We start from the raw sequence: 25,886 nt of genomic DNA, 5'->3' as shown, positions 1-25,886 counted from the left end.
CAATGTGCCTAGAGGTTGATCAGACAGTCTATTTCAGATGAGGGGAAGGGGGAGTTAATTCTAAAGCTGTGGGGTCTGCACAGAGAATTGCTCAGCCAGTAGCCCCCTAGGACTCCAGCCCATCTGCTCATCTCAAGGACAGAGTCTCAGGTAGGTTGGTCCTTAAGCCATTTTGGGCTTCATAGGTAAAAATCAATACCTTAAATGTCACCTGGAAACCCAACAAGCAGCCCACAGGGATGGCAGGGCATTGGTGGAATATTTACTTACCAAACAGGCTGCCACATTCTGGCAATACCTTCCATTTCTGGATTGTTTTCAGGTGTAGAACTTAATTCTTGCATATGCACATAGTTTACATTTTGGGCACTGGCTATCTTCTTTTAACTCCTCAGAAAGAAGCACCAATATAAAAACCATGCCTGAGCAATGGCACGTACAGCCTGATGCCACCCCATTTTGCATAAGTTTTTTTTTCCTACAAACTGTGTCCCCCAGCCATAATAATTCTAACATGCAAATACAGGACATCTGATTGATGACTGAAAAATACTGGTGAAAACTCCTGGAGGTCATAAAGCCAGATTCTCCACCACCTTGTGTAGCTTTTTTTACCCCAAAGGCCTGGTCTATATAGATCCACACTTCCATCTATAGCTAGGTCGACAGGAGAATGCTTCCATCAACCTCATTACCATCGCCTGTTCTTACAGCGATGAGAAAAAAAAAATCTTTTCATATCCTACAGCTAGCTATGCTGCTATCACTCCCATAGTGTAAAGCTTGGCCAAAATCAGTGCAAAATGCTAGTAAATCAGACTGGGAATATTTTATACCCAATCTGCACTTGTGTAAATGATTATACAAGGGGCAGGGCAATGAGGAATCTGGCCCATAATTTTAAAGGATCTTATCTATGGCCTTGTACGCATACAAGTTGTATTCCATTAATTATACCAGCATACAGTATTACAATTTCCCCTAGTATGGAAGACGTTATTTTAGTGCATCTTACTTCCATGTGGTAAGGGGACTAGGTGTCTACCGACGGGAATGTACTGGCATAACTACCAGCTGCATTAGTTAAAAAGAAAAATTCATACCACTAACCAACGAACACTCATAGCAGTACAAAAAAATCACGGTGTGCAGAGCAGGCTCAACTTTGCAACTTACGTGTAACACAACCAAATCAGAATTCTCCACTCCCACCAGCCATAGCTTTTATAAGTGTACAAGGCAACACAGAATCAGACCAGTGTTCGGAGAAACACCATCCGGAGTTACTAGGGCAAATCTAGCACAGGATGAAGTCAGAGGCACATGTTCTTTCTTTCCACACTCTTGTGCTGTGATTCATTTTTCAGCTGGGGAGCAGCACGTCCTAAAAGCGAGGGACAGAAAAGGGTATTTTATACTGATTTCTTTAAACAGATTAAACAGAAAGCCTGGCCTGCTTGGAGCATCATTCTTTATAAAAACACACTATTTTTCTGTACTTCCTCTCCACTGGACTGAATGTGCAGTGATATTAAAAATGGTAAATATTTCCTGGAAAGAACCTAGAACAAAATGAAAATCTTTTTGTTTTGTTCAAAATTTTTCACCAAGTTGTTTTGATGGAATTTATCCGTTTCATTTCTGGGTTTTTTTAAACTTCCCTTTGCTGGTAGGAAGGAGGGAGAAAAGAGGGAAAAAACCAACCAAACAAAAAAAACTTGAGCCAAAATTTGTTTTGACGCATTTTGTAAGATGAACATTTCTCACAAAAATGTGTTTCCTTTGAAAAGCTTTTTCCATCAAAACAGATCACTAATACTAAATAGAGTACTTTTTTGAAGCATAGGGTTGTTAACCTGCTGTTGTGACCCAATTCCAGCTTGGGTAATCACAGTCTGTCCCACTAAAATTTCCTCTGTAGTTTCAGCTGGAGACAGAATTCTTCTTTACTGCCAAGCCTACAATTTGGCAGTTTCCTTTTTTGTGCACTCCTGAAAGCAGCCACTCTTTAAGGAGAGTCTCATAAGCAAAGTTTGTAAAGGAATATGCAGTAACACTACTTTAAGTTTTATAACAACACTATGTTCACAGGGCCGTAAAATGCCTGGGGCAATGAAATATTAAACAGCTTTGTTTTTCTTAACTAAATCAAATGCAAATTAAAGAAGAGGCACATAAGGCAAGATGTATTGTCACTCAGGAGGTTAGCTGTTAATTTGCTTTCTGCATAAAAGAAAAGGAAGGGAGCATTACAGGTAAAGCTGCCCTGGTTAAGATTTCCAGGGCAATCTAGGGGATTTAGACTTTTTCAAAAGGAGCCTAAGGGTATGACTCGCCGCTGTGAGGATGGCCAGGTAAGTCAAACTAAGATGCTCCGACTTCAGCTACACGAATAGCGTAGCTGAAGTTGTGTATCTTAGTTCGAACCCCTGCGCTAGTGTAGCCCAGGCCTAAGGAAGTTAGATGCCCAATTGACAGTGCAGTGATTTGGGGTGGGTGAGGCACAGTACTGAACTCGCAGTCTAGGGATATGATGGCTTTAAGCTACATTTGGTCTCTCCTGATTTGGGGCTGCTCCAGGAGCCGCTCAAGGCCTATCTAAGTTATAGGAGCCTGTTGCCATCTGCCTGCGAGCACTGCCCAGTGCTATGGCTACGCAACTCCTCATAATGCTGATCTTTGAGTTAGTATATAATGCAAAACCAGAATATCACTCTTCAAATGCATGCAGTGAGACCATTCGCCTCTGACTGCAACAAACATACACTGGGGACAAAACAAAGAGGGGTTCTGTTGTTTGTGTTTGGGAATAAATAGAAACAACTTCAAACACACTTGGAATGTATATAGCCCCTTTCATCCAAATAAATCACTTTACAAATAGTCAGGAGTGAAGCCTCGCAACACGAGTGAGAAGCAGATAATTATCATCTGTAGTCAGCAGATGGGTCAATAAGACACAAAGGGGATAACTGACTTGCCTGAGTCGAAGATACTCAGTGGCAGAGCTCAGGACTCCTGACTGCCACCCCCCGCACCCTCTTTATCTCTAAATTATACAGACTCCACTAACACAGGGTGGGGTTTTCCAGAGGGCTCAGCATTGGCCTAACTGTGCTCCTTCCCTTTGAAGTCAGGATAAAAATCCCATTGCTTCCAGTGAGGGTGGAATTAGGCTAATGCCGGGTGCTTTTGAAAACCCCACCCACGCTCTCTTAGGGAACAGCTTCATAGCCAGAAGCAGGGAGCCTCTGAGCCCAGGTCAACAGACTTGGGCTCACAGGCCTTGGGTTACTGTGCTAAAAAGAGCTACTTAGACAGTAATTTTAAGTCGTGGCTTGGGCCAGAGCTTGGCTCTGGAGCCCACCCACCTCCCTCGGCTTCAGAGCTGGAGTACCAACCCGAGCCACAATATGTACGTGCGACAGTGCGAGCCCCACGTCTGTTCACCCAAGCTCGGTGCCGCAGGCGGTGCAGACGTACCCTTAGAGGTTACTGCATATTGCCAGTTCGATCCTTTGCCTCTTACCTGACTGGACTGAAAGGTCTTGTGCTCTAGTAAGGTTTTGGCTGAAATTTAAACAAAGATCAACACATTAGAGAACAGGCCAATGGAAACCGCACAAAGGGAATGTGTACACAACAGAACACAAACCTACCTTATTGGTGCTCATCCCTAGGGTAGAAAAGAAAGACTGGTCAGCCAGAACATTGAAGAATAGATACCACTCCACAGCCATAACTGGACAACTCCACTACAGTTAGAAGTTTGGGCTTAGAGTCTCAGATGGTGTAAATCAGCCCGGCTCTATTTACTTAAACAGAGCTATGCTGATTGGGGATCTGACTCTGTCTTTCAATAGAACAACAGTGAGGCTGCTGGTATGCAGAAGCCACTGCCTGTCACGCTGACCTGTATTGTCTCATTGTTTCCTTCTACTTCCCCCATCTGTCTGTCTGTATCCATCTGTTGCCTTTTGTCTTATATTTAGGTCGTAAACAGCAGCGACTCCAGGCACCAGCACAGCAAACTCCAGCCTCCTGCAGGCAAGCTGCCGAATCCGCTGGACCGGGGACCTCCCGGAGGCAAGCTGCCGAATCCGCTGGACCAGGGACCTCCCGGAGGCAAGCTGCCGAAGGTTGCCTGCCTGCTGTGCTTGGAGTGGCAAAAAAGCTAGAGTCCCTGCTGGTTGTAAGCTCCTCGGGGCAGGACTGTCTCGTTACAGCATTTAGCACAGTGGGGTCCAGATCTACAACTGAGACTCCTAAGTGCTACAATACTACAAATAAATAATGGGGATGCCAGCAAATTCCTTTCCACCCCAAAGTCTGGTTTTCACACACTTTTTTTTTTTACCTCGGTAAAGATAATACAACATCACAACAAGACACCCAGCGAGAAGGACCAATAGGATGACAAGGAACCAAGTTGCTGAGGTAGATTCTGTCCATAAATAAATAAATAGAAGAGAACAATTTGATAAGAACAACCTGCAGAGGAGAATAAACCCCCCAATGCTTCTCAGGGGACATGGATCTGATTTACAATAATGAAGCCATAGGACATCTGTGTGTGTTAAAAAACAGTCTGTTGCAGAGAATTAAAAACAAAATAAAATAAACAGAACAAACCACAACTGAGGCTCAAGAAACTTTGGGGGATCAAAGTAAGGAGGTGGGATTTACGACATGGTGTTAAAGGCCTGAAGTTGAGAGGAGTTAGTTATTAACCCCCCAGAAGAGCCCTGAACAAAGGTTATTATTGATATTTGACAGCTGAGCACGAGGGTGGGAGATAACACATAGGCACAAAGATTTTATGAGTGGTTATTATTGTCTCCTATCCTAACACTTAAGGCTCAGCAAACCACTCTCCACTCCTCATTGAAATCCCTCCAAGAGAGCCCCATCTCTGTTGCCCAGTGGAAAGGAGTTCAAAACAACATGGAAATACAGGCACTCAGTAAGCTTTTCCAAGCAGGGACCATCTTTGTTCCTATGCTTTCTACTGCATAGGGCACACTGTTTTCCTTTAACAAATTAATCAAACAAACATCACAAGATCAAACTGGTCCAGAAAGGATTTCTATTCTTCCTCCCTAAATTGCTGTGCATTTTTCTTCATTTTTTGGGTCAATTTTTTTTTTTTGAGCAAAAATGGAAATATTGTCATGAACATTTCTGGTTAGTTGAAAAAACCATTTTCTGTCAGGAAAAATGTCAGGAGAAAATTCCTGATCAGATCTGCCATGGGGTAAGATAGTCAAGAAATCAATGCTGTTTCCTCCAAGAACACGGTACCTGTCACTTTCACCGTCAGGCTCTTCTTGATTGGGTGTTTCAGGCTCTGGTGTTCCACCCGGCAGGTGTACCTACGCCCATCGTCCCTGAGGGAGGCCTTAAGCAGGAAGTAACTGGAGAAGCTGTAAGTCCCATCGCTGTTGTGCCTGTGACTACTAAAGACAACGTGAGTCACCAGATGTGGGAGCATCCCCTGCTCCACTGGTTCCTGAAGCCACTGAGCGTCAGCATCATGAGGGTAAAAGTGACTGATGTCACAGACCAGCTTGTGTTCGTCTCCTTCCACCAGGGACAGGACGTCAGCATTGAGGGTGACCGTGGGCTTTTCTGGTGAATAAAAAGTCATTACATTGCTGCATCCAGATCCATTTAAAAAGAAACAAACCCAACTATTAAAATGGCACCATTTAGCATCCCTCGTTGCTAAATATCACTCATTCTAGCCCCAGAATTACTTCCCATCCACACAAGTTTGGCTTCCCTCGCTTGTATTGCTGAAAACTGTCTGCACCAGAAACAGAAATCAAGAGACAGAGCTTCACTCCACCAAAGAAAGGAATCCCACAGCATTATAAAGCTTCATACAGGAATACATTTGTGTGTCCCCCTTATTTGGGGGGTGCCTGACCCACTGTGACCCACATTTAAGTGTTGGCTGGTTGAGAAGAATGACATGGAACCATTAAAAAACTCTTAGACGTGTACCACCTGCAGGCGTTAAGTTTACCACAGAAAAGGGAAATGAAACTACTAAGTGCGGCAATCATCCTTTAAAAAAGGAGCTCGCTGAATGTGAGCTGGCTGTACTGCAGGATTTGCCAAAGGATGCTCCATTGGCTAAAATGTCAGCTGCCCTATTTTTGATATGGAAAGACAGACGGGGAGAGCATGGACCCTTGCTGCTGGATCTGCCCCAACCTCTTGCCCTGGTCTTGGGTCCCTGATTCTATTCCTTGATGGAGCTGGACATAGGATGTTTATCCCTCAGAGACAAAAGTAAAGGGCAGTGGGGAAAAAAAAGCACCAGATAACGATCACATGGCAAGGAGACTGGATCCTGTATGAGAGCCTCACAAGTTCTCCCCCTTTGCTCAATTCCAGCGGAGTACTTAATAAACACAGAACGATACACAGCGATTGTTAAGTGATCACCCATCCATATCAAAGCAAGTATCCTCTTATCCTGCTAAATTTTCAGTGTTGTCCAATATATTTTAAAACAATCAATTACCTACTATTTCCAGCTGGACATTCTGTGCCCAAAGAAGTGACGACACCAATATTGAGCAAGAATAGGTTCCTGCATCTCTTACTCCCACTGTTCTTAGTAAGAGAGAAGCATTCCCCTTCGGCATCTCCGCTAGGAACATCTCAGCCCGTTTATCCTTGTGTTCCACCTGCCTGGTAAATCCATTGTAGGCAAATATCAGCTTCTTGTGTCCTCCTTTCTGCTGTAATACCCATTTGATGGTGACATCTGTGTGGTGATCAACTGAGAAAGCACAGCTAAGGAGGACATCCTTATTCAAGCCAGACTGGATTAGAGAGGGTCCTGTGCGTACCAAGAATACACCTGTAATAAGATGGTAAAGCATCATTAGAGCAACCAGATTTTGGATCAATGATGCTAAACACAGTCAGAGTACAAGCTGCCATCTAAAGACACACAAACCCATACTACAGAATAAAGCTTATATGCAGTCAGAGCGAGAAACAGGTACAATTCATCACTCTGCCACTGACTTCTTTTGTGCCCTTGGTCAAGCCATTTAACTCCTCTTTGTGCCTCAGTCTCTCCATTTGAATAATGGGTACAGTTAACCTTCATTAATTCATAACTGTGCTACAAGTCTTATGCAGTGTTGTAGCCGTGTTGGTCCCAGGATATTAGAGAACTCAAAGTTTCAAACCTTGTATTTAGCAGGGACACTGAATTAGTTTTCAAGACCTGAAGAAGAGCTCTGTATAAGCTTGAAAGCTTCAGAGGGGTAGCCGTGTTAGTCTGGATCTGTAAAAGCAGCAAAGAGTCCTGTGGCACCTTATAGACTAACAGACGTTTTGGAGCAGGAGCTTTCGTGGGTGAATACCCACTTCGTCAGATGCATGTCACACATGCATCTGACGAAGTGGGTATTCACCCACGAAAGCTCCTGCTCCAAAACGTCTGTTAGTCTATAAGGTGCCACAGGACTCTTTGCTGCTTGAAAGCTTGTCTCTCTCACCAACAGAAGTTGGCCCAATAAAAGATATTACCTCATCCACCTTGTCTCTCTACAAGTCTTAGTTAACCAACACTTTTTTTTTTGCAATCTAGATTTTCATGATAGTAAATAAGTGGGAAACATTTATAATATTCTTTAAAATCCTCAAGTGAAAGACTAAATATCTATATCTATATCTATATCACTTCAGTCAAGTTATTCCCAATTTACAATGGGGATCTGGGTTGGCCAGCCAGCCATCCAGCCAGCCAACCTACCAAATGTTTATCCTCTTTGCTGAAGCCTATCTTTTGGACATCAGAATCCCACTCCTGCTATTATAAAAGTGAGACTAAGAGTGAAACTGAGAGCACATATGTGTAAAAGCAACATAGTTGAGAAGGCTGAGCACGGAGTCTGAATTCTATTTTCTGTTCTGCCACTAAGTCAATCCACCTCCCTGCCTCAATCTTCCATCTGAAAAGGGAAGATGATCCTTGACCTCACAAGGGTGCTTTGAGCATTAGATAGTTAATGTCTCTACGATGGTTTTGAATATGCAAAACACTGTACATGTACTAAATAATATTACTGTCCATTGTTATTACTACTTGCATTTGGGTTGAGAAGCTGCCATGTTACACTTTTCTGGCAACGCAAGTTATCTTTACATCTACTTTCAAGCCCCTTTACCCTGTGGCACTGGAGTCAAGTGGCCTTAGCTGTATTGACAATACTAAGTATTCAAGAACCAGGAGTCATACCTCCCAGAACCATGAAATTGGCTTAAAAAGTAAGGGATTTTTAAAAAAAAAACAAAAACCCACAACATTTGGTGGTCTTATTTACCTTCTAGGTTTTGAGCCTTTAAGAGACACTGGGGTCAAATTTTCAACATTGTCTCCATAACTATGAAGCCTAGAAACTTACTTTTTTAAAAAAAATACATATTTTACTAATTAATTTATTTTCAAAAAGACTGTTGAGATTGTCTCTTATTCACAAGATTCCATGAGCTGGGGCTTTAAGGAAAACACCAAATAAAAGAACATCCCAAATAAAGTTGCAAGGATCGGCAATACTCCCATAGTGTAAATAAGAATGAGACCCATTGTTTCAATTATACACAACTCTAGCAAAGCTGCTTCTCCCTATTTTAAACCCACCAATGGAGATATTTTAAAAATATCATGATGCTATTTATTTCATCGCTAAACTCACATGGTCGTTACAATGCAATGTGGATCCTGCAGAACTTAAAGTCCTCATCTGGATGGTGCAGCAGAAGTGCAAACTACGATTAGCATCATTATTATTCAATGTTTCTTTGATAGTCTTATTGTTACCTGAAAGATAAAATCTCTCTGCGTTGCCTTGAGAAACGTCTTCGGGGACTTGGTTCTCTGCCTCTTTGCTGGCACTTGATTGTACCAAAAAGACTGTAACGGTGAATTTGTCAGCCAGGTGCTTTATGGTGCCAGTGAACCACGAATCTAGTTTATGAAGCTGAGTTTGTAACCCAGGCCAGAGGATCTGCGTGTTATCTGTAAAATATCTGCTAATCTTACATTCAAGCTGGTCAGTATCCTCGTCCATATGTTGGAGAATATCCAGTGAGGACTCTGCATGAAAAAACACACATGCACCTGTTAGAATCCCAGCTCATCTTAATAAATATTATGGAAAGAGTCCAACTATCTATGCACACCAGCCCAAACAGCAAATACTACACAACCCTATTCAATCTCAGTTGTAATCCACTCTCAGCACACGCACAAATAGCATGGAAATCTTCACCCCAAGTGAGATCAGCAGTAGATCTAGAGTTTTCAGCATCTTTGAAATGAGTATCGCTGAGGCAGCAGACTGTCAAATATTATCAATATACACTAAGGAGCTTTCGGCAGTTGGCTCTGAATATTAACTGCTATTTTATTGCCATCCAAGGGCTTAAAGGGTGAAGCTCATCCCTGCACAGAGACTTAAGCGGTTCACAGACCTTGTACTGGCTGAAAGAATAGCCAAAGAATCAGTCAACTCAACAGATGAGAGATCAGGAAAACAGACCGATGCCCTGATTTCTAGAGGTAAGTTGCAGGGCTCATCTCGTCACAATGTATTGTACCAGTCCCCAGAAGAGAATGAGGGGATCCCTCCACGAATTTGACAGTCCTCACTTGAGTGCATTGGGAAAAGCACAGAGTTCAGGAGACTGAATAATGAGATATTCTGGGGAGTACATTTTAGTAAGATACATTTTATGAACATAGGGGTATTCTTGCCCCTTGAGTTATTTTCTTTAATGCAGTATATTGTCACTACTCTTTGTCATCCACCATACTCACAACAGGTTATTTGTGAGCCACACAATAAGTCACTTATCATAAATCACACAATAATGTTATTTCTAAAGATAAACCCAAGCAAACCGCCAAACACATAGGGGAATTTGAAACCTGGATCAAGATCTGAACTTTGCAGCTCAGATTCCTCTCCCACCATGAACAGTTCTGCATAACAGGGCTCCAAGAGGCACATCTTTTCTCTGAATCCTCCTACTCTGTTGTGACTAGTTTGAGGGAAATGTACTCTGCATATTCCCCCTATGTTGTGATTAACTTTATCTGATGATATAACAGCACAAGCTAACAACATTCCCTGCAAGATTTACCCTGGCAGATGTCTTCCTACGCTTGCAAAATGATTAAATATTCATTTACTAAGTGAATTTAATGCTAGTGAAGATTGAGGATTTATCTACACAGAGAAGATAGTATGCAGCAAGCTAGGCTGTGAATTCAAAATGAATTAGCTACTCCGCACCAACTCCCCATGCGGACACTCTTAATGCACTTTAGCTTGGAATACTTCCAAAGTATATTAAGCTGATGTGCACAAAGGTGCTCTTAGGTTGCGGTAAGAGAGTCACATGGGGAATCAGTGCTATTGCAGGGCCTTTTCCTGTGTATGCAATCCCCAAAGTCTTATGTTTAGCCACATACTACATCCCAGCCTGAATAACGCCCACAGTGACCTACTAAAGTGCTTCAACCAGGAGCTGAAGGAAAGTCAGGTTCTGATCATTCCTTGCAACAGGGTAAAGGCAGCTTAGCTGAACAGCAGAGGATTATTTCTGCTTGTGCCATCCCTATGTGGTACGGACCTGCCATAGTGACTTCTAGGCCATTCTCATCCCAGCTGCCATGGCACATGGAGCATGCCCAAGGGATGTGGCTGGACAAGTTGGTACAAGGTTGATCAACCTTCAGAGTTATTTCATATTTCAGTCTTTGGGCTGCTCTGGTTTGTGTCCGGGACTGGTCTGTCCCCAAGAAGGCCCCAGTGCCAGAAGAGGGCTTACAGCACCCGCCATCCTAACAATCATCAAGTAGAGCTGAGCCACAGCTCAGGATTGGGGCCTCACTGTCCATGCTCACTCAGTTCTTCTGCCAGAATGGCCAAACAAGCCACTTATATAGGTGGCTCCCTGACATGGGCACTTGTCCACTAGAACCTGGGACGCGATCTGCCAACTCATTTCAGGTTGGCCAGCCATCCACTGCTAGGTTGCAGTCACTGTGACCTTAGGCACCCCTGTATTCAGACCCTACACACAACTGCCTTGATTTTTGTGCCAAATATGCCTTGTGAAATAATTGAAAACTAACAACTCCTGGGGTCAATAATATCATTGTAAATTATATGTAACAAAGCTGGGTGTGATATTATGAATACTCACTGATATTACACTTTGAAGGCCTGGTCTATACTGGGGGCTGGGGAAATCGATCTAAGTTATGCAACTTCAGCTATGTGAATAACATAGCTGAAGTTGACGTACTTAGATCAACTTACCGTGGTGTCTTCACTGCCCCGTCGACTCTGCCTGCGTCTCTCACGGTGGTGGAGTACAGGAGTCGACGGGAGAGTGTTCGGGAGTCCATTTATCGTGTCTAGACTCTATCCGTCAGGTCGTGAAGACAAACCCAAAGTCTGTGATTGAAAGGTATTTAAATCAGGCATATCGGGGGGTGTGTGTGAGAGAAACTGTTTTTTTCCAGATAAAGACAAGTGGCTGACACCTCACATCAGGTATGGCTCAAATTCAGTGGCTACTGATTTGTATCAGAAGTTGCAACAGGAAGGGATAATTTGGAACTAGCCTCCACTTTATTTTTTCCGACCTCCTGGGTCCTTAATTCAGCATGAACTAATGAACTTTATCTGGGGGTATCCTTTGGAAGAATCAATTTAAAAGGTACCCGAGCTACAGGTTGTTAAAGAACCACCAGAGTTATAACCATTATGGAGTTACGAACAACCTCCATTCCCGAAGTGTTCGTAACTGAGGCTCTACTGTATGTATCTGGTAACTCCTTTTCCTTAGATTTACCTCCTTACATAGACCTGTATCCATACACCTGTAGACCTCATCACCACAGTAATCTGAACGATTTCTTCTGCTATATTTTCAAAATGCTGCATTGGATATTCTGAGAATAGATGAGGGAATCTATAGAAGACTCTTCAGTCAAATGCACTAAAAATGGACACTCTCATGTCAAACACATACTGTTTAGCTCTTCACTCCACTGTCACTCTTTCACGGAAGGAAAGGCTCATCCTTCTGTTACATTTCTCTCCTGTAAAAATATTTGCTGAAACCAGTCAGGGTGTGTTGGCACACAGAAAACAGTCTGACACAGATCAACACCCCCTTGTTGGTAAACAAACGACTAGTGTAACATGCTTAGTTGTAGGGTGTTATACTGACATCTATTGGACAATTTAGAATATAGCACAGCATCTATTCATTTAACAAACTACCAGTGGCCAAATTTTCCGGACAGCAGGACACAAGCAAGAACTCATACTTGTGCGTCTTGCGGTGGGGAAGTGGGGTCCCCAGCTGAGAAAGGTGGACACTATTATTCATATATTACATATTTATACTATATATAAAAATGTTGTTAAACATAAGAATAGCCACAGATCAGGGGGTCCATCTAGCTCAGTATCCTGCCACCCACAGTGACCAGCACCAGATGCTTCAGAGGAAGGTTCAAGAAACCCTGCAGTAGGCAGCTATGGGATAGCCCAGTGGATTTCAAACTTTTTTCCTGGTGATCCAGTTGAAGAAAACTGTTGATGCCTGTGACCCAATGGAGCTGGGATGAGGGATTTGGGGTGTGGGAAGGGCTCAGGGTTGAAGTGCGGGGGTGAGGGCTGTAGGGAGGGGCTGAGAATGAGAAGTTCAGGATCTGGGCTGGGGTGCGGTAGGGGGTCAGGGCTCTGGGCTGGGGGTGCAGACTCTGCAGTGGAGCAAGGGATAATGGGTTTGGGGTGCAATAAGGGGCACGGGTTTACCTCCGGCAGCTCCCGGTCAATGGCGCAGCTGTGGTGCAGAGGCAGGCTTCCTGCTTGTCCTGGCACCGTGGACCGCGCTGTGTCCCAGAAGCGGCCAGCAGCAGGTCCGGCTCCTAGGCGGAAGCATGCGAGCAGCTCTGTGTGGCTCTCACCTACCTGCAGGCACCATCCCCTTCCCATTGGCTGCGAACCGGTGCTCGGGGCAGGGGCTGCACATGGAGCCCCACGCCCCCCCCACCTAGGAGATGGACCTGCTGCTTGCTGCTTCCGGGGCGCAGCACGGTGTTGGAGCAGGTAGGGACTAGCCTGCCTTAGCTGGGCAGCACCGCTGATGGGACTTTTAATAGCCCAGTCTGCAGTGCTAACCTGAGCCACCGCGACCCAGCCCCTTCCATTCCACAAGCGAGAACTGGGTTGCAGCTGATGGTTTGAAAACCAGAGGGATAGCCTGTCTCTTGGGGAAGATTCTTCCTGAGGTGGTTTTATGGCCTGAAGCATGAGGATTTTATATATCTTAGCATTTATTGTTACAACTCTGCATATTCATATTCATTCAATCCCTTCTGAATCCTGCTAAACTTTTGATCTCAACAAAATCTGGTGGCAATGAATTCCATAGGCCAACTGCTTGTTGTGCGCGCACACACAGAATCATCATAGCTGGAATGCACAATGACAGTTATCATTAAAGTTGACTAAGCATTCCTATTCTAAAGAGCTTTATTTCAGTTGTTTGTAACTTTCATTTTGCAGAGATTTTCTAGGTGTGGTCTCTGCCCGAGAATGAACTTTAAATTTGAACAATAACAGTTCAGCCATTTTTGATTCTGAAGGGAGTGAACACATACATTTCTACTATTAAACATCTTTTGTGTGTCTTTTTTTTTTTTTAAAGATTTCTAATACCTCGCTGGGAGAAGCTTGAAGCTCAGCAGAGACATAATCCCTAGTTTGGACACATGCCTCTCAGGGGTCTACTGAAAATGCATTCTTCTTTGGCCCAATTATAAGGGACTATAACAGCATGCTTCGATCATATGCACTTATGTTGCCTGAACCACAATCTCCCTACATCCTACTGGCAACAGGATGTGTGTGCACAAATAAGGAAGTTGGGCACAATGATAAATGAAGAAGGTCTCTTTTATGGACCCAGCCAGCCAGTTAGCTATAAAATCCCTCTTAGTAGCTGCTTTCTACTTGCTTTACCTGTAAAGAGTTAAAAAGTCTCACTGCAGGTATAGGTGAAAGGAAGTGAGTGGGCACCTGGCCAAAAGAGCCGATAGGAAGGCTAGAACTTTTTAGAATTGGGAAAAAACTTCTCCTTTGTCTCTCTGTGTTGGTCTCTTGGAGAGAAGGGACAGAGCAGCTATGCTGTAAGAGGTTGGGTCAAGTATGAAAAATCATCAGATCATACCTAGAAAATCAATCAATCATACTCATCTAAAACCTCAGATATGTAAGTAGATCAGGAAATGTCTAGGAAGATGCGATTAGGTTTCTCTCTTATTTCTTTATGGCTTGTGGACTCATCTGTGCTAACCCCAAATGCCTTTGTTTTGCTTGTAGCCTTTAAACTGGACCTCAAGAAAATGATTCTTGATGCTTCATTCTTGTAAGTGTTGTTTTTTTAATCTAGTAATAGCCTGAGTTTCCAGATGTATTTTCTTCCTTTTGGTTTTTTAATAAAATTTACCTTTTCTAAGAACAGGATTGGATTTTTGTCCCCTAAAAGGTTTGTGAACATATTGTTTAATTAGCTGGTGGCAACAGCTGATTTCCTATTTTCTTTCTCAGCTCTTACGCGGGGGGTAGGAGGGCTTGAGGGTACCCCACAAGAAGGAATTCCCAAGTGCGCCTTCCTGGGTTCTAAAAGGGGTTTTGCACTTGAGTGGTGGCAGCATCTACCCATCCAAGGTCAGACAGAAGCTGTAACCTTAGGAGTTTAATACCAGCCTGGAGTGGCCAGTATTAATTTTTAGAATCCTTGCAGGCCCCAAGTGTTAAGGATAACTGTACTCTGCAGCAGGCTGAAATGGGAACTCTACAATGGGGGAGGATATGGCCTCAGAGATAGGGAAGCTATTGCCTTAATCAGAAAGGCCCACCTTGTGCTAAACAGTCGATGGATGATTCAGGCTGCTAATCTGCACAACCTGCTTCACCCACAGTGACGGGAGGACAACGCAAGCATAGCAACGCACCAGCTCTCCTGACAACGGTGGTTTAAACACCAAAAACCACTCCAGACCCCCACACTCTGAGATCACCCACCAGGTCCCACAAAGCTTCTGGAATGCGAACCAGAGGACGATCTGTGTGCAGCATTCCAACCTTTGTGTGCCACCATCCCTGAGCAACCTGAAGGACACCCCCCGAGGCAACTTTCCCAGAGATTGGGGGGCCCAGTTTTGGTTGCCTCAAGCCTCAGTCTGCATCTCCTTTACAACTCTCTCAAATGGGAACCAAATTTGCACATATGACTGAGCATCTAAACAGATTACTCACCTTGTACAATAAATGTGAGGGTATCAGCAGCAGGAGGATATTCTTGGTGAGGTCTCTCAGTTCCACTTAGCAGGAGCCAGGCATTCTGTCTGATGTACTTGAATTCACTTAACAATGGGATTGTTTCAGTTGCCTCAAACAAGCAAGAAAGCTGCCTACTTTGACTAAAGGTTGAACCTGCTGTTGCAACTCCATTATGGTGCTTTAGGATTCCTTCAAGGCAATACATGCACAAATGCATTAAAAAAATACTGTTGATCTTTTAATAATAAAAAATACTCCTGAATTAAGTTTTGTTGTCCTATGTGAAAAAAAATCTAATGCATTTAGCTAACACCCTTTCTATGCCATTTTAATGGCTCCATTTGGGCCGCAGTATCTTGAATATTACTTTTTTTGAGGGTGAAGAGCCATTTTTCTGCAGTATAGGAGTACGAGGAACTTTGGGCTCTTTATCCATAAATCTTTTGAGGGGGAAAATAACAGAAGATATAAAATTTTCCCTGAGCAAATACATTTTGCTTTTTGGTCACAGAACTTAATATAATTATTAAGTTCATTTAAACGATGGTTGTATTATGAAATAAACGATTAAAATGTTAGATTTTATATATATATATAAGTTACAAATGCAGCACATTAAACCAGACAGAGACAATTTTTCTAGCAAAACCCCAAATCATGCTTCATTTCAAGTTTCATTAATAGCCAGTAATGCAGGCCAGACTGACACAAATTTAGACTAACATAGCCCAAGTTTTGAATTTGTGGTTCAGTTTGTTGGAATAAAAGAGCTAAACTTGGTTGTTATGTAGTCTATCCCAAACCTGGGCAAAAGAGAGCAATTTTGGCCGAGTTTCACTTGGAGTTTTTGGGTTTGTTTCTATTAAAAAACTAAGGCTAAGATTTTAAAGTGAGACTCATGAATTTTAGGTGTCTCAAGTTGGACACTCAAAAATTGAAGTAGCCCCAAAAAATCACTGAAGACTTTTGGAAATCTTAGCCTAGATTTCTACGATATGAAAACAAGACTATTTGGATCAGCAGTTCTGCAGTTAAAATCACCCTCAGGCCAACAAGGATAATCTCGTCTTTACAATAGGACAGATATTATCACAACAACCAACAGTCTCTGGCAACACCACATCAAGAATTTAGCATATAAAGTGATTCAGTCTCATTTTACATAGCACTAATACACATACAAATATATTAGGTGTACATACCAGTGCATAGGAAGCAATAAACTGCAGAATAAATCCTAAAATTCATAGTGGAGTTGCTTTAGGTACAGAGCCACCCTCTACAGACTCTCTTCTTGCTCCATAACTTTAGCTGGTCTTAGTTTCACTTTCATTTCTCTCAAAGAGGCTGCTGCAATCCCTGCAGGGCAGGATTTTCTGGTCAAACAAACTTCATAACAGCTGGGTCAAATTCTCTACTAGCATTAACGCCAGTGAAGTCAGTCGAGCTACGCCAGCAGAGAACTTGGCCCACTGAGAGGTAAGAGAGTGGATATAGCTGCCAAAGAGGAGCTAAGATTTATTTCTCTGTTGCAGACAAGTTTAGAGCTGAAGGTTTCCAAGTGGTAGCTGTGTTAGTCTGTATCAGCAAAAACAACTAGGAGTCCTTGTGGCACCTTAGAGACTAGAACTTCTGGATTCCCCCATATTAACAAAGGTTGGGTGAGGTCTCCTTAGCACCGCTGGGATAAGCACCCTCCCACAAGGAGCAGAGCAGGAGGCAGTACCCTATACAGTCCCAAGTGAAGTCAGGAGAGAGTGCTCCTCTCTCCTGTGCTACAACGGGCACATCTGAGAGAACACCAGTACTGCCAACCCCAAGTGCTCAAAAATCATAAGATTGATTTAAAGATTATGACATTTTAAAGATAATAGATGTTTGGTACTTTTTAATTTGCCTTCTGGTGTTGCAGCATTTAAGGTTATGTTTCCAGGTTTTTCTCCTTAGCCAGGAGAGCTAGAAACTTAAAAAAAAAAAAAGTGGGGGGGAACACAGCTGAGATTCTGAGCCCCCTGCCAATATTGTTTCATTGTTTCCTTGCACTCCCCCATACATTGTCTCTTGTCTGACACTTAGGGTATGTCTATACTACCCACGGAATCGGCGGGCAGTGATCTATCCAACGAGGATAGAGAATAAGATGGAGAATATCTTATTGCCCTTATATAAATCCATGGTACGCCCACATCTTGAATACTGTGTACAGATGTGGTCTCCTCATCTCAAAAAAGATATATTGTTATTAGAAAAGGTTCAGAGACCGGCAACTAAAATGATTAGGGGTTTGGAACGGGTCCCATATGAGCAGAGATTAAAAAGGCTAGGACTTTTCAGCTTGGAAAAGAGGAGGCTAAGGGGAGATATGGTAGACGAATATTAAATCATGAGTGGTGTGGAGAAAGTGAATAAAGAAAAGTTATTTATTTGTTCCCATAATACAAGAACTAGGGGTCACCAAATGAAATTAACGTGCAGCAGGTTTAAAACAAATAAAAGGAAGTTCTTCTTCACACAGCGCACAGTCACCTTGTGGAACTCCTTGCCTGAGGAGGTTGTGAAGGCCAGGACTATAACAGGGTATAAGAGAGAACTGGATGAATTCATGGACGTTAAGTCCATTAATGGCTATTAGCCAGGATGGGTAAGGAATGGTGTCCCTAGCCTCTGTTTGTCAGAGGATGGAGATGGACGGCAGGAGAGAGATCACTTGATCATTACCTGTTAGGTTCACACCCTCTGGGGCACCTGGCATTGGTCACTGTCAGTAGACAGGATACTGGGCTGGATGGACCTTTGGTCTGACCCAGTACGGCCATTCTTATGTTCTTATCTAATGGGGCTGTGCCCAGTGGGGCCCTACAGGGACCTGTTCTCAACCAATTATCTGGAAGAAAACATAAAATCATTGTTGGTAAAATCTGCAGATTACACAAAAATTAGTGGCATGGTAAACAACAATGGAAATGAGTCAGTCATACAGAATCACCTGGATCGCTTGTGGCTCATCTGAACAACCTGCATTTCAATACAGCTAAATTCAAGGTCACACAACTAGAAACAAAGAATGCAGGTCAAACTTATAAGATGGGGGGGGAGGGAGGAGGTTGTATCCTGGAAAGCAACAACTCTGAGAAGAATTTTGGGATCATGGCAGACAACAATTTGAACCTAAGCTCCCAGTGAAATCCCATAACAGAGAGTAAATGAGATCCTTGGATGTTTAAATAGGAGAAGGGCAGTAAAGTTACCTGGATATACACCATTAGTGATACCTTTACTGGAATACTGTGTCCAGTTCCGGTATCCACACTTCAAAACAGATGTTTAAAAATGTGCAAAGTATTCAGAAAAGAATGAGAACATCACAGTTGGAAAAGATTCCTTACTGAAAAAGACTGAAAAAAAAGCTCCATCTATTTAATTTATCTAAGGGAAGATTCAGTAGTGACTAGAACACAATCTATAAGCAAGGAAGAGCTTTCTGATAGTAATGGCTTTTTAAATTGGCAGAAGATGACAATGACGAATTCAGATTAAAAATAATAATACCTAATAGTGCTTTTCATCAGCAGATCTAAGAGAGCTTTACAACAGTCAGTAGCATTATCCTCATTTTACAAATGAGGAAACTGAAGCACGGAGGTGAAAAATAAGGCACACGTTTTTAAGAATGAACATAATTAACCATTGGGACAACTTACCGAGAGAGGTGGTGGATTCTCCATCACTTGGAGTCTTTCAATCAAGACTGGATGGTTTTCTAAAAATATCTGCCATAACTCACACAAGAAGATAGAGGCTCAATACAGAAATTATTGGGTGCGGTTCTGTGGCCTGTGTTATACAAAAGATCAGACTAGATGATCAGAATAAGAAGTTTTAAGGCCTGAAGGAGCCAATCTATGAATTTACACCAGTTGAGGACATGGCTCATCATGTATGAGCATTCTCTTCTAACACTAATATTTAAACTTCACAAGTTTTGCAGTAGTTATAGCTTTCCTTCCTAATTAACTCCCTCTTGCACACACAATCAAAACTGGTTGTTTTTAGTCCAATATAGGAGAAAGGGTTCATTTCCCCTGCCCCTCACCTCAAAAAATTTCAATTGACAGGATAATTTCCCGGTATGGAAATAGTGAAAGTTTCTATTTATTTGATTTCAATAGTAAAAAACCCCCCAAACATACCAAACCACCCCTCTTCCCCCACAATTAAGAACTTTGTTGTTATACATTAAACATTTTAAAAACAATACATTTTCCTTCATACAGATAATCAAGTAATATGTTAAATATTTGTCAACTGATTCTAAATTACTTACTTACTAGAACATGTAATTTTGACAACACATAGAAAGGTTAAAGGCTTACATAAGGAACGGAATCAGATCTGCTTTTAACAAGCTGACCCAGCAAGGCAATGAATGACCACAACTCCCACTCATACCAATGGGAGTGGGGGTACTTGGCATCATACGGGCACCATGCAGGGCTGGGCCTTCAGCTGAGATTTGCAAAGGAACCTAAGGGAGTTAGGTGGCAAAATCAGGCAACCTTTGAAAAATTCCAGCCTTCATGTCACCATGCCCTGGTGTAGCACTAATGGGTTTTCGGAGAGAGCTGAGTTCAGCTTCAATCTTATAAAGAGAATGGCTGATATAGGATCTTTGGGAGAGCAGATGGAGAAGACAGATGAGGGGTAAAGTTACTCCAAAGGAACTAAAGATGAAGCACCAAGTTTGGGTGTGGTAGGATCTGGGATTATGGTTTGGAACCTTCTGTACGTAAGAGTTTATAGCCGTAGGAAATAAAAGAAACTATTGTTCAAACCACTTCACCAAGATAAAATTACATAACCCTCAGAGAACCCATATGCAGTAGGCATTTACCCCCATTTTATAGATGAGGAAATGGAGGCTCAGAGAAGTGTAGCAACTCGCACAGCTTGCCTTGTGCTTGGACTACACCTGTGTAACAATATGTACTATCCAAAACAATATTTTCTTAAGAGCACTTAAAATGTCACATTACAAACACGCTGCCAGATTCACCACTGGTGCAAAGACTTCTGCTTAGTAAAGTGATGGGCTTGGCCCTCTTTTGTGGTTTGCTCCATTCTATGGTCCGGTTAACCCCATGAACTGAGTGCACGCATATTTTCACGTCAATAAGGAGGAACCTCCTTCCGGGAGGACAGGATTGCCTTCATTTACTCTTCTTTGGTCCACTTCTCTGTTCAGGCCCTTCTGCCCTCTTCTTTCTCCAATCACAGATCTCCGAGTAGCTACATGATTGGCACTTCCACGCTTCCTCAATTTCCACCCCCTGGACCTCCCTTTGTCCTTTCCAGTAAGCAAGGTAGTGCTGTGCTTTCTCTCGCACCTTTTCTTCTTCAAACCGAACCACCTCCGTTCCGAGCAGGATGTTACTTTCCTGGTGGCTGTATTCGATTTTCAAACAGTCAATACCAGGGATGTCAGAGAGCGTCAGGTTTAGATACATCAGTTCCAGGAGGTCCCCAAAGCAGGTTACCGTGAATCCTACTTTCTGAGCATGTTCCCTAATTTGCGATCCCAGTGGCTGCTCTGGCCTCAGCTGGATGTGACTGGTGATAACATCCGGTTTCAGTTTTCCTTGCACCATGGCATCAAAAATGTATTTATACAAACAGACCTGAAGGCGGGGGGAGAGGGGGAAGATAATTCAATAGATGATCAAACAATAGTGCATTATAAAATGCAACAAGCTGGGATGAACTCCCCTAGGCTATGTCTACACTGACAGCTAGGGATGGGAATCCCAGCTTCAAAAGACATACTCCACTTTCACTCATCTGAGCTCGCATGCTAAGAATAGTAGTGCAACACGGGCAACGGTGGCCCAGCCTAGCCACCGTGAGTACGAACCCTCCAGGTTCAGAGGGATTTGTACTCAGAGCGGCTGGCCCAATCTGCTGCTGTCCATGCTCCATTAGCTTTAGCTCAGATGGGAGCAAGCATGAATATGTCTGCACAAGCTGGGAGTCACACCCCAGCGCAGAGTGTAGGCACAGCCTCAGGCGTCACTGGAAATCATCATGCTACTCAGTGCAATACTGTTCGAATGCTGAGTGTATTATACATAGAAATGCCCATCTCCGTAAGGTTACAGATCACCTCCAAATAGACGAGAAGCCCAGGAAAATGTGGACGGCTCACTGAACCACAGAGGAGCCAGTGATAAAAATGTACATGCAAATAACTTCTAGATGTAAATAAACTGTATTCAAAATCGAGGCGAGGGTCTGACAGAATGAGACTTAATCAGCTGAACTTTAAAAGGTTGGGTTTTCACCGCTGCCCTAATTCTAAATGGGAATCAGGCAGCCAAATAAATCCTTTAAGCAACTTTGATGATACGCAGCTGAAAGCAGATCTCAAATTACATGAATAGGGTGCGCTTGTAGTTAAAATAAACTTAATATTGCACAGCCAATCCAAGTGCTGTGGGATTTGATGGCAATAGTTTAGTAGGTGACATATGTCTCTGCAAGTCAGCATTGAACCAATTATCTGGGAGGCCATGGAATGCTGGAGGTCCATCTTTTGCATGAGATGTTGACCCAAGTGTCCTGACTTGTCTTTGAAGATTCTAGGGCACTTTTCCCAAGAGAAGGGTTGTTAACGCTGATGCCTGGTCTGAATCCCAGCTGGGGTGGTTATACTCCACCTACATGGAGTTCCCCTTCTAGTTTCAACTGAATACTTCCTGTCCTAACCAGTTGTGTAACATGGCGGCTGGCTGTCAAACAGCGGTTCTCTTTCAGTCCAGAGATGGCTGCAATTCACATATAATTTGCACAATAATCTGAAGAATGTTTTTGGTATAAGAGGGACAATATAAATACACGGTCGTTACATTACACTACTTCCTTAGTAATGTTAGTCTAATACCCATCAGTTGCTTGTTTTCTGAGCAAATATTTGTCTATGGATTTGAACATAATTTTACCCCTATTTTGAACATATTTGTCTAAGGATTTAAGCATATTTCACCCACCTGGAAATAATCTCTCTTTTTCTGTGCTCCAGAAGGCATAAAAGGTCGGCCTCGAGTTTTTAGCTCTCTCAGCTCTAGCTCTCCCGTGGCACTATAGCATAGCTCATCAATGATTCCCGTCAGGAAGACATCTTCTATTACTCCAAACACTGGAAGCTCCCGCACACAACCACCTGGAATACAAAATGGGATACCCGTACATTTTATGAGGCTCGCATGGCTTTTGAATGAAGACTTAAGTAACACTGCAAATGTCTTGGAATTGTAGTACTGATGCATTTTAAGAATTTGCATTTAGACACCAGATTAAGAGAATGCTTGCATGCCTCCCCAAGGAATTTCAGTTTTAGTAACCTAAGATGGTTATTAGAAATTCAGGCAAGGGAGTTTAAAATAAAGATTTTTGTCTTAATCTCTAATTGTTATCATCCTTTCAAGCTAGCACAAAGATCACAACAAATTTTTATGTATAAAACACACTCACTCTCTCTCTGACACCACACAAACACAGAGTAAAATGAAGATAAAAAGAAATTATGACAATATCTTTTGCCTGCCTACATACCTGCTTGTAGTTCTGGAATCACAGAAAGAAGATTCAGTATTTTTATTGCCCAAGAATCTTCCCTGCTGGTCACATGTACTCTCACTACATCATGGACTTCTAGTTCTGATTTCAAAAAGAGATAAAATGATTATTAATTTTTTATCACAGTCCTGCCTTGAGGCTGTAACTCTGGGTTCTATTGTGCAAGGCACCACGAAGCATGGTAAAAAAGCTTCAGTGTAAGTAAACAAGATAGACAACAGGTGGGAGGGGAATCGGGCACCGAGATGAGTACCCAAGGATTCTCAACAGATCAGTTGGAGAGCCCAGAAGAGAAGAACCTATGTCTCCTGACCCCCAGTTCAGTGCCCTCTTTGAAAATAAATTACCAGTGTTAGAAAATGATACAAAATTAGGCCCCTTTCCTTGATCCTGGTGCAATATATCAATCCACTGAGGATTACGAGGAACATTTTCTTTTTTCCCAGGGATACCCATAAGTTAAATTTAGTCCAGATGCCGGCACAGTAGGATAGTTAAAGCAGTGTGTGTTATACTGCTCTTTAATGCAAGTATATGCTTTTGGAAGGCTCTTACGAGACTAGAAGGTGAAATTCAGCTTGCAGTTATACCTGTGCATCCCTGCTGACATCAACAGTGTCGCACAGGTGTAGCTGTGGGTAGAATTTGACCCAGCATATTACAAGTAAATGAGTTTGTTCACAAACACGTTAAAGCCTTCCAAAATCTTTGCAGAAAACATGATGAAACAACGCCCTGTGTAATAAAAGATGCAGAAGCAGCTGAGGAGAAAGAAAACAAAAGGGAAGTTTTTACTGCAACAGTCTGGTAGTGTTACCTCTGGCTAGATGTATGCTCTTCCCTGTGTTTAACAACACTACCATCTCTGGCGCCTGCAGCTGGGGGAGCTCCCTCCCATAAACCATTTGTTGTTCGCACCAACTCTGAGTGGACAGATCAGTCACGCACAGGTACTTCAGGTAATATTTCTCCAGGGGAGTCTGCGCTCTCTTTCTTTTCACCTTCCCAGCTGCACTGTCTTCCGTCAACACCTTCTTTAAGGATTCCAGAGGCAGGTCGCTTGAGGAGTTTGGCTTTCCAGAGTCTCTATAATGAAACACATTGTTTCCTCCTTTCTAAAGTACTTTAAAAATACAATTGTTTTGCAAAAAGCGACAAAGAGCCCTGTGGCACCTTGTAGACTAACAGAAATATTGGAGCATGAGTTTTCGTGGGTAAAACCCACTTCGTCAGATGCATTCAGGGCCGGCTTTATGACCCGCGAGCAGGGGCGGCTCTAGGTATTTTGCCGCCCCAAGCATGGCAGACAGGCTGCCTTCAGCGGCTTGCCTGCGCGAGGTCCCCGGTCCCGTGGATTCGGCAGCACGCCTGCAGGAGGTCCGCTGAAGCCGCAGGACCAGCGGACCCTCCACAGGCATGCTGCTGAAGGCAACTTGCCTGCCGCCCTTGCGGCGACCGGCAGAGCGCCCCCCATGGCTTGCCGCCCCAGGCACGCGCTTGGTGTGCTGGTGCCTGGAGCTGCCCCTGCCCGCGGGGCCCGACTGGAATACTTGGCGGCAGTCCGGGGCTTCAGCAGCACTTCAGTGGCGGGGAGTTCACTCTGGGTTTTCCATGGCACCAAAGGACCCGAAGATCCCTGGAGCAGGGCCTCCTTAGGCACAGGGCCCTCTTCCGGAGAACTGGGTGAATCGGCTTAAAGCCGGCCCTCGACGCATTCACCCACGAAAGCTTATGTTCCAATACTTCTTTTAGCCTATAAAGTGCTACAGGGCGCTTTGTCTCTTTTTACAGATCCAGACTAACAGAGCTACCCCTTTGATAACTGTTTTGCAGTTTGCACAGTAAGTTTATGCAGCAAAGCCACTAGCACAAAGATGAAACAGTGAAGTGATAAGCAGGATCAATCTCTCTTTCAAGTCTGTGCCAAGTTAGGAACACTGGTATAGTTCCTATTGTCCTCTGGGAAAGCCCCAGTGAGGAGCAGCCATTTATTTTCAATGAGCCAGATTAGGGCAAGTTCCGACAAGTTTCACACCCTCCCACGGGAAAGTGCTGCTCAGCCCAGGAGCAAGAGGAAAGTCTCCCTGCGTTAGGAATCTAGATGCCGGGAGCAGGGAACAACTGCTGGGATAGAGATTTGCTCTTCCGGACTCCTTGGGGAGGTTACAAGCCTTGCCCGCCCCCCCCCCCCCCCCCGGGCCGTGTTTCCAGGCAGAGGGCCGGTTCGCTGCCCCTTGTCTCCGGGAGCGAAGGGGGTACAGGACCCCACCCCGCTTTGCAAAGCCCCCAGGCTGCACCCGGATTTTGGGGCTGCTTCCCAGAGACCTGGGAGATGCAGCTCTCCTAGGAGCTGCCAAAGAAGCCCCCCGCGGGTTACCGGGAAGAGCCATGGCCCGCTGGAGTCGGGATGCAGCCAGAGGGGGCAGGGGCGAGCTCCGGGGGCTGCCGCCCCGCTAGGCTTTGGGGGGCGTTTTACAGGCGAACCCCGAAGCTGCGGAGGGGAGGGGGGCAGCGCTCACCCCGGCTGCAGCGCCTGGTCCCCCGGCTCCAGCAGCAGCAGCAGCTCGGAGTCGCTGAGCTCGCCAAGCTCGGAGCCCGGCCCCGCCATGGACGCTTGAATTGCAGCCTCGGCTCCGCCTCCCGCTGCGCGCCGGGGCGAGCCCAGCCCGGAGGAGGGGAAGGGGGCAGGTCTCCACCCCCGTCCCCTCCCCTCGCGGTCTCCTGCCTCCTCCCTTCCCTGGTCCCATCCCTTCCCCTGCCTCTCCGCCGCCGCCTTAGGATCCAGCGCTGCAGAGATTGCAGAAAGGGGCACGGGTAAGGCGCAGTAATGGTGCCACGGGGCCGCCCCGAGAAGCC

The 25,886-nt window shown here is 44.1% G+C and overlaps 2 protein-coding genes across 2 annotated transcripts; both read right to left on the bottom strand.

Moving 5' to 3' along the window:
* Positions 1–497: 497 nt before the first annotated feature.
* LOC127037446 (tapasin-related protein-like) lies at positions 498–16,716 on the bottom strand. Its single transcript, XM_050929164.1, has 8 exons — positions 16,604–16,716; positions 15,378–15,590; positions 8,849–9,124; positions 6,533–6,874; positions 5,302–5,628; positions 4,341–4,444; positions 3,530–3,570; positions 498–1,384 (listed from the first exon to the last, which is right to left on the bottom strand). The coding sequence occupies exons 1-7, from the start codon at positions 16,647–16,649 to the stop codon at positions 3,556–3,558; spliced, it is 1,323 nt and encodes a 440-aa protein (XP_050785121.1). The 5' UTR covers positions 16,650–16,716; the 3' UTR covers positions 498–1,384; positions 3,530–3,555.
* Positions 16,717–19,537: 2,821 nt separating this feature from the next.
* On the bottom strand, positions 19,538–25,649 carry EXO5 (exonuclease 5). The gene is made up of 5 exons (XM_050929169.1): positions 25,550–25,649; positions 23,848–24,116; positions 23,007–23,111; positions 22,442–22,614; positions 19,538–21,076 (listed from the first exon to the last, which is right to left on the bottom strand). Exons 1-5 carry the CDS (start codon positions 25,636–25,638, stop codon positions 20,609–20,611), a joined length of 1,104 nt encoding a protein of 367 aa, XP_050785126.1. The 5' UTR covers positions 25,639–25,649; the 3' UTR covers positions 19,538–20,608.
* Between the last annotated feature and the right edge of the window lie 237 nt (positions 25,650–25,886).

This window comes from Gopherus flavomarginatus, chromosome 19, assembly GCF_025201925.1.
Source record: "Gopherus flavomarginatus isolate rGopFla2 chromosome 19, rGopFla2.mat.asm, whole genome shotgun sequence".
NCBI classification, from domain to species: domain Eukaryota; kingdom Metazoa; phylum Chordata; order Testudines; family Testudinidae; genus Gopherus; species Gopherus flavomarginatus.
Note: the sequence above shows the minus strand (reverse complement) of the source record. Positions and strands in the feature narration are given on the sequence as shown.

Coding starts and splice junctions, on each gene's coding strand:
- EXO5 (XM_050929169.1), bottom strand. CDS start 25,638: ATGGCGGGGCCGGGCTCCGAGCTTGGCGAGCTCAGCGACTCCGAGCTG. Junction 24,117..25,549: donor GACCAGGCGCTGCAGCCGGG/GTGAGCGCTGCC, acceptor GTTTCATTATAG/AGACTCTGGAAAGCCAAACT. Junction 23,112..23,847: donor GAGCATACATCTAGCCAGAG/GTAACACTACCA, acceptor TTTTGAAATCAG/AACTAGAAGTCCATGATGTA.
- LOC127037446 (XM_050929164.1), bottom strand. CDS start 16,649: ATGAATTTTAGGATTTATTCTGCAGTTTATTGCTTCCTATGCACTG. Junction 5,629..6,532: donor TGTCCAGCTGGAAATAGTAG/GTAATTGATTGT, acceptor TTTATTCACCAG/AAAAGCCCACGGTCACCCTC. Junction 4,445..5,301: donor CCTGACGGTGAAAGTGACAG/GTACCGTGTTCT, acceptor ATTTATGGACAG/AATCTACCTCAGCAACTTGG.